This window comes from Etheostoma spectabile, chromosome 6 (assembly GCF_008692095.1).
Source record: "Etheostoma spectabile isolate EspeVRDwgs_2016 chromosome 6, UIUC_Espe_1.0, whole genome shotgun sequence".
In the NCBI taxonomy this organism is placed as follows: domain Eukaryota; kingdom Metazoa; phylum Chordata; class Actinopteri; order Perciformes; family Percidae; genus Etheostoma; species Etheostoma spectabile.
Genome location: NC_045738.1, coordinates 27,296,301 through 27,304,620, shown reverse-complemented (window position 1 = coordinate 27,304,620; position 8,320 = coordinate 27,296,301). Strand labels below are relative to the sequence as shown.

Genomic DNA, 8,320 nt, shown 5'->3' with positions numbered 1-8,320 from the left:
AGAGAGAGAGAGACAGACAATAAGTGTAAGAAAGTAGACACCAAATTGAGGCAGAAGAGCATGGAGAAAAATAGGGAGGGAGGAAAGTACATAGTGGGGTTAGTTTGTCTCCCCCATGAGGAATTTAAAAAAATGACAACAACAAAGTTGGAGCATCCACATCATACAGCACCCCCACCCCTCCTCCACACAGCTGCTAGTAGCGTGTATCCCTTCAAATCAAGGACGACACCGATGACTACAAAAACATGGTGTCTCAGTAGAGGTAATAATCTTGTATGTCCTCTTTGTCTCCAAAGCAGAACACTGCTGTTTCACTCCAGCGCGTGTATTACCAAATTAAAAGATCCTTCTTTAATATCCATGTTTGAAAAAAAAAAGGCCCCTCACTGTATGTGCTCTTACAAATTGAAATTTCTGAAAATGCAAAAACAAAATTAAAAGGTTGACATCTATGTTCAAGGAGTTACTCCATCCGGTCCGATCTCCAAAAAAAACATCCATTCATACAATCAAATACATCTGATTAGATAAACCACTGAATGATCTGTGTAGGAGAGAGAACCATGTTCACCTTTAAAGGATAGGTCTGGGGATATTTTGTTTTCTTTAATGCTTACAAATCTCATATGCAGACCCAAACCAACACACAATGTACTTTGTTGTGACTTAATCCCACCCACACCATCCAGCTGCAACAAATACACACTAAAGCGGTGGTTCCCAAAATGGGTCCTTTAGGAGGTTCTAAGGGTCCCCAAGAAAAAAGGGAAAACCTTTTTTCACTAAAATGTATCACCATAATTTCAGCCATTCGGTAAGTAACATGATAACAGAATGTATGACTATTTTGGTCATGGGTTTCATACATTTAAAAAGCACATCTAAAAGGGGCAAAATCCAATTCAAAATCTTTCAGTTTAGGGGTCCTTCATATTAAAGCCACTGCACCAAAATGCGGGTTAATCAGCTGCTGAAAATAGTCCCAAACAATTTCCTCTTCTTTGAGTTCCATTTGGTTAAAAACTGCAGTATTATTTGGTTGTGTATATGCAGTATTCTTTCCGTAGTCTTCAGTAGAAAACAGTTGTTGGAAGCCACAGCCAAGGTAGGACGGTGAGTGGGAAACTTTTGAGACACAGACTAATGCAGTTAGTCTTTTCCCTGGAATTTATTGACACATAAAAATATGTAATGACAACAGCAGTAACCTTTAAAGGTCACATGACATGGTGCTCTTTGGATGCTTTTATATAGACCTTAGTGGTCCCCTAATACCATATCTGAAGTGTCTTTGCTAAAATTCAGCCTTGGTGCAGAATTACAGCCACTAGAACCAGTCCCACAATGAGCTTTCCTTAGGATGTGCCATTTCTGAGCCTGTAGCTTTTGAGGAGGAGAGAGGGGGGGGCAAGGTGTATGCTGGGGGTGTGGCTTTGAACAACGGCCACTTTGCTCGTTTGGAAGCCATGATGTCTCTTTATCATGGGGAGGCCAAATTCTCTGGGCGGGCAAAGCAGAGAAAGGAGAGGTAACAAATCTGGAATCTGGAATCCAGATCCAGATTGACCTATCTGAGCTTTCATTTTTTCAAAAACAGAGCAGGATACCCAGGGCTCGGTTTACACCTATCACCATTTCTAGCCACTGGGGGACCATAGGCAGGCTGCGGGGATGCATATTAATGTTAAAAAAAAATGGGATCTGCCTCGGGATCTTTAAGTGGCACAGCGTTTAGTGGGAATTACCTCTTCCATTCGGTACGATCCAATAACATACAAGTAGTTTCCAGGCCGCCCAACAAGCCTGTGAAACCAAACACAACCATCCCATGTTGTATGTTAGATAAGGAAAGCAGGTAGTTTACAGCATGGTCACGTACAAAGTCCAAACATACTCATGGTATACCGTATTTTAAATAAAAGTGTCTAATCAAATGGCAGGTGAAAGCCACAATGGATGCAAGCATTTTAAAACTAATTACCAACAGTAGAGTGATTTAAAGGATTTAACCAAAATGTACAAAAAGCCAGCAGTGAGAAGGTTTTGTCTTACCTGCCCCTGAAGAAAGCCAAGTAGACAATGGGTGTGAATGCATTGACAAACTTCAAGATAAAGGTTTTGAAGATGAGGCGGTCTTCAAAGCTCTTGTCCGTCTTTGGAACCTCTGAAAAAGTGTCACACACACACACACACACACACTTATCCAGTGTCACCACTATTATAAAAGGCTGTTGTAACTGTCAAACTGACAAAAGAGTGGCGTTGATGGGCTTTTATTTTTCTAGATGTTTGGTTGTTATTCCCTTCATGAGCTATTTATTATTTTGAATTCCTACAACTATTTCACTGCAGTGTATTTCTAAAGGCATGTACGTGGCATTTTTTTAAAAAGTCGTGCTTCAAATTGCCATTGCGTTTTCTATATCCAGATGGGTGTATGGAGGTAGCATGTATAAATTTTATACGCAAAGTGAAGCAGTTCCTTTATTTGAAGATGCCTTCCAGACGTGTTTCAAAAGGTACACATGTATAAAATAATTGGAATAATGATTTGTGTCCGACATGGTTTTTTTCACAAAGGTTTCCCACAAAATTCATTAGATTACATCCATAGACTGTATAATATTAATGGATAGAGCATCCGGTTTGGCGAAGTGCTACAAATGTGGAAGAGCCTTAAACCTGCATTCTATCTGAATTCCAGCAGGGGGCGACACATGCTGTTGCAAAGGAGGTCGGTTTCTATAGAAGTCTCTGAGAAAGTGACCAACTTCTCACTTGATTTATTGTCTCAGTAAACATTTTCATAATGAGTTTATGGTCTCAATCACATGTTTGTGTTCTGCAACACAGAATGATCATTTATTGAATTATGGTCTCGTTGATTTCAAAATCGACGATAAAGCAGGGAGTTTTAGGGCTCTTCCGTCACAAAATCATCACATCCACAACCAGGATGGCTGCGCCCGTAACGGCAAACTTGAAGACTCATATCAGATCTCCACAAACCAATGGGTGACATCACACATACTTTGTCCATTAATACTAACAGTCTATGATTACATCTCTTCCTTCTCCCTTATTGAAAAATCCACAATCGATAAACTAGTGGTGTTAGAGAGTAGTCCTCCCCCCAGAGGCACTTTGAGTGTCTATGATAAAGCGCTATATAAATGTATTATATTATTATTACTATATATTTTTTTAAATACGTTTTATTGATCCCCAGTGGGGAAATTACAATTTACACTCTGTTAGAAATTTAAAACTAAAGGGAGACTTGGCATACAGCCCAATCCGGTTGGGGAGAGTTCTAGCCTGACCAGGCTCCTCTCTTTACCCTGTCTCTCTTGGTTATGCTTTAATAAAGCTTATAGTTAGGGCATAGAATTGAATATTTTTAGGGAGTGAGGAGTCGCAGCGTCCGCCTATCCCGGCCCACCTGTTTCTCGTCATAGTTGTTAGATTTATCTGTCATATAATCAAGCATATAATAAAACTAAAGGGAGACTTGGCATACAGCCCGATCCGGTTGGGGAGAGTTCTAGCCCGACCAGGCTCCTCTCTTTACCCTGTCTCTCTTGGTTTTGCTGTAATAGTTTTAGACTGCTGGGGACTTCCTTTTATACACTGAGCTCCTCTCTCCTCTATCTTCCTATCTTTCCATTTATGTGCATTCATGTCCCAGAAATGCGTGTTACTAACCTAGCTCTGGGGAGTCATTACCCGGAGTCCTTATGTTCTTTTTTCCCCAGCATGTTCCCTCGGATCAGGGATGCTCCAAAATCATGGTAGCAGCTGTTGCCGTGGTCCCGCTACACGTTCTGCGGTGCCATGTTCATCTGCTACACTCTGCGGTGCCCAGCTACATCCTGCTGTGCCTTGTAATGCCGCACAGTGCCCTGCATGTGCATGAACTACTACAAAGAACTGCTACAAACTACAATTTTTTCTATTTTTGTTATTTCATCTTCATTCTAACCCCACCGGCCCGTCAGACCCGCCTACCAGAGCCTGGGTCTGACCGAGGTTTCTGCCTAAAAGAAGTTTTTCCTCGCCACTGTCGCACTGTTGCTTGCTCTGGAGGAAACTACTAAACTGTTGGGTCCTTGTAAATTCTGGAGTGTGGTCTAGACCTACTCTATCTGTAAGGTGTCTTGAGATAACTCTTGTTATGAATTGATACTATAAATAAAATTGAATTGAAATGAATTGAGAAATCCCTATACACACACATGCTCAGGACCTATTCATGCACAAATGGAGAGAGAGAGAGTATGGTGCCTTGCTCAAGAGCACCTTGGCAGTACTCATGAGGAGAACTGGCATTTCACCAGCTACCAATCCACACTCTGAACTTTGGTCCGTACAGAGACTTGATCCGGCAACCCTCCAGTTCCCAACCCTAGCTACTGCCACTCCCAAAAAAGATATAACCTGTGTCTTTTAGAATTTTCCCTTTTCCTACAAACACTTTTTCTTGTTATAATAATATACTAATAATATGATACCGATATTTGGATTAAGGACCATCCATGCCTTTAAGGGGATTAACAGTTAAATGAGCCTCACCCAGTGTGGTAAGCCAGCGGGCAATGGCGGCATAGACTTCGTCTAAGATGATGATGACGACGAGGTTGATGATGGCGGCCGTGCCCTTGACAGTGGCTCGGATGTTGGACCGGGCAGAGTAGGTGCTCATGTGCAGGGCTGCTTTAATGCTAATCCGATACAGAATGACCCCGAAGACTATGGCAAATGTCACCAGGATCTAAACGGGGGGTGGAGAAGGGGGAAGACAGGGAGGAGAGGGGGGGACAATCGTTGACAAAACAATTAAGGTGAAGAAGAAGATCAGAAAAGGATTCATTGCCAATTAAGTCAAATTTAAAAGGAATTTTCCTTGGTCAATGGTGCATACATAAAACTGGTTACCTTGGGCTGGAAACGCATGATCGCGAGGCTCTCAAACAGCTCAACAACACGTTTCTTGGATTCTTTATTTGCCCTTTTGTGTAAGGGGTGCTTCTCTGTCCCCTGTTCCCCATGGACGCCCGAGTTTGGCTACCTGTCCCCGGCTGATCTGTCCCGGAAAGCCCGTTTTCACTGTGACTGAAGACCCGAAATTGGAATGAAAGAAAGAAAAAACTGACAAAACGGAGCCGATAATCGCACACCCACACACCGCAGGCTCCAGGCAGCCAGAGCCACACTGCTCAGAGAGGTTTAGAAGCCGTGTGTTACGATGCTAAAATCACTGATTATTTACATGGAGTCTGGTGCGTTTAGCGAACCAATTTTGCGGACATTTATGTTTTAAAAAGGATCTTAATCTTTAACAGAAAGGTCGACCTCCTTAGAAATCCTTTCCATAATGTTGTCAGACACTAATATATTAATAAAAATAGCAATATTAATCTGAGTCTGTTAGCAGCTAAACAAGCACTTTTATGAACGTAAATACAAGCAACTCTTTAGAAATTTAAACTAAAGGGAGACTTGGCATACAGCCCAATCCGGTTGGGGAGAGTTCTGCCTGACCAGGCTCCTCTCTTTACCCTGTCTCTCTTGGTATGCTTTAATAAAGCTTAGTTAGGGCATAGAATTGAATATTTTTAGGGAGTGGGAGTCGCAGCGTCCGCCTATCCCGGCCACCTGTTTCTCGTCATAGTTGTTAGATTTATCTGTCATATATCAAGCATAAATAAAACTAAAGGAGACTTGGCATACAGCCCGATCCGGTTGGGGAGAGTTCAGCCCGACCAGGCTCCTCTCTTTACCCTGTCTCTCTGGTTTTGCTGTAATATTTAGACTGCTGGGGCTTCCTTTTATACACGAGCTCCTCTCTCCTCTATCTTCCTATCTTTCCATTTATGTGATCATGTCCCAAATGCGTGTTACTAACCTAGCTCTGGGAGTCATTACCCGAGTCCTTATGTTCTTTTTTCCCCAGCATGTTCCCTCGGATCAGGGATGCTCCCAAATCATGGTAGCAGCTGTTGCCGTGGTCCCGCTACACGTTCTGCGGTGCCATGTTCATCTGCTACACTCTGCGGTGCCCAGCTACATCCTGCTGTGCCTTTAATGCCGACACGTGCCCGCTATGCCATGAACTACTACAAAGAACTGCTACAAACTACAATTTTTTCTATTTTGTTATTTCCACTCTTCATTCTAACCCCAACCGGCCCGTCAGACCCGCCTACCAAGAGCCTGGGTCTGACCGAGGTTTCTGCCTAAAAGGAAGTTTTTCCTCGCCACTGTCGCACTGTTGCTGCTCTGGAGGAAACTACTAGAACTGTTGGGTCCTTGTAAATTCGGAGTTGGGTCTAGACCTACTCTATCTGTAAGGTTCTTGATAACTCTTGTTATGAATTGATACTATAAATAAAATTGAATTGAAATGAATTGAGAAATCCCTATCACACACATGCTCAGGACCTATTCATGCACAAATGGAGAGAGAGAGAGTATGGTGCCTTGCTCAAGAGCCCTTGGCAGTACTCATGAGGAGAACTGGCATTTCACCAGCTACCAATCCACACATCTGACTTTGGTCCGTACAGAGCTTGATCCGGCAACCCTCCAGTTCCCAACCCTAGCTACTGCCATCCCAAAAAGATATAACCTGTGTCTTTAAATTTTCCCTTTTCCTACAAACACTTTTTCTTGTTATATAATATACTAATAATGATACCGATATTTGGATTAAGGACCATCCATGCCTTTAAGGGGATTAACAGTTAAATGAGCCTCACCCAGTGTGGTAAGCCAGCGGCAATGGCGGCAAGACTTCGTCTAAGATGATGATGACGACGGGTTGATGATGGCGGCCGTGCCCTTGACAGTGGCTCGGATGTTGGACCGGCAGAGTAGGTGCCATTGCAGGCTGCTTTAATGCTATCCGATACAGAATGACCCCGAATAGGCAAATGTCACCAGGATCTAAACGGGGGGTGGAGAAGGGGGAAGACGGGAGGAGAGGGGGGGACAATCGTTGACAAAACAATTAAGGTGAAAAGATCAGAAAGGATTCATTGCCAATTAAGTCAAATTTAAAAGGAATTTTCCTTGGTCAATGGTGCATACAAAAACTGGTTACCTGGGCTGGAAACGCATATCGCGAGCTCTCAAACAGCTCAACAACACGTTTCTTGGATTCTTTATTTGCCCTTTTGTGTAAGGGTGCTTCTCTGTCCCCGGTTTCCAGGGACAGTCCCCGATTTTGGCTACCTGTCCCCGCTGGATCTGTCCCCGAAATGTCCCCGGTTTTCACTGTGACTGAAGACCCGAAATTGGAATGAGAAAGAAAAAACTGACAAAACGGACCGATAATCGCACACCCAACACACCAGGCTCCAGGCAGCCAGAGCCACACTGCTCAGAAGGTTTTAGAAGCCGTGTGTTACGATGCTAAAATCACTGATTATTTACATGGAGTCTGGTGCGTTTAGCGAACGCAATTTTGCGGACATTTATGTTTTAAAAAGGATCTTAATCTTTAACAGAAGGTCGACCTCCTTAGAAATCCTTTCCATAATGTTGTCAGACACTATAATATAATAAAATAGCAATATTAATCTGATTCTGTAGCGCTAAACAAGCACTTTTATGAACGTAAATACAAGCTGGACATTATCTTATAACTTACATTGCAGCGATCTCGTTTAATACTGCATCAATGTCAAAGAAATATGTCCTCAGTAGTTTTTGTTGTATCTGATTCTCAATGAGCTGTTGCAGAAACAAGCCTTGGCAGTAAAGCAAAGCTGTCAGTAGTTCAGTAAACATTACACATTATGAAATATTAGACTTTCTATCTTGAAATATTAGGACTTCTATTTTGAAATATTAGACTTCTATCTTGAAAATTAGGACTTTCTATCTGAAATATTAGGACTTTCTATCTTGAAATATTAGGACTATGACTTTCTATCTTGAAATATTAAGACTTTCTATCTTGAAATATTGACTATGGACTTTCTATCTTGAAATATTAAGACTTTCTATCTTAATATTAGGACTTTTATCTTGAAGTATAAGGATGGATTTTTTATCTTGAAATATAAGACTTTCTCTTGAGGTGTAGTGGAGTGGAGTAGGAAGCAGCAGCAGGGGTGGGTCTAGGATCAGACCTTGGGGGGGGGGGGGCTCACCCTAATAAGAACAGCTCTAGGTCTAGTGCCCCGTTTTAAGTTTTACAAAAATAAAAACATGACTTGTTTTGGAGGTAAATACGCTTCTGAGCTGAAAATGTCCCCGGATTTTGTCTGAGAAATCTGGTCACCTTACATTTATGTCTTATAGGACTTTCTAT

General features: G+C 42.2%; 1 protein-coding gene across 9 annotated transcripts in view; it reads right to left on the bottom strand.

The window, feature by feature from the left end:
- Nucleotides 1–8,320, bottom strand: part of LOC116690507 (anoctamin-1) — a 148,247-nt gene that overhangs the window by 19,257 nt on the left and 120,670 nt on the right. For all 9 annotated transcript variants that reach the window (XM_032517519.1, XM_032517514.1, XM_032517513.1 and 6 more), the window contains 3 exons: nt 4,576–4,774; nt 2,056–2,167; nt 1,749–1,806 (listed from right to left, as the gene is read on the bottom strand). In XM_032517519.1, coding sequence (XP_032373410.1) covers nt 1,749–1,806; nt 2,056–2,167; nt 4,576–4,774 — 369 coding nt within the window. The remainder of the gene's footprint in view (nt 1–1,748; nt 1,807–2,055; nt 2,168–4,575; nt 4,775–8,320) is intronic.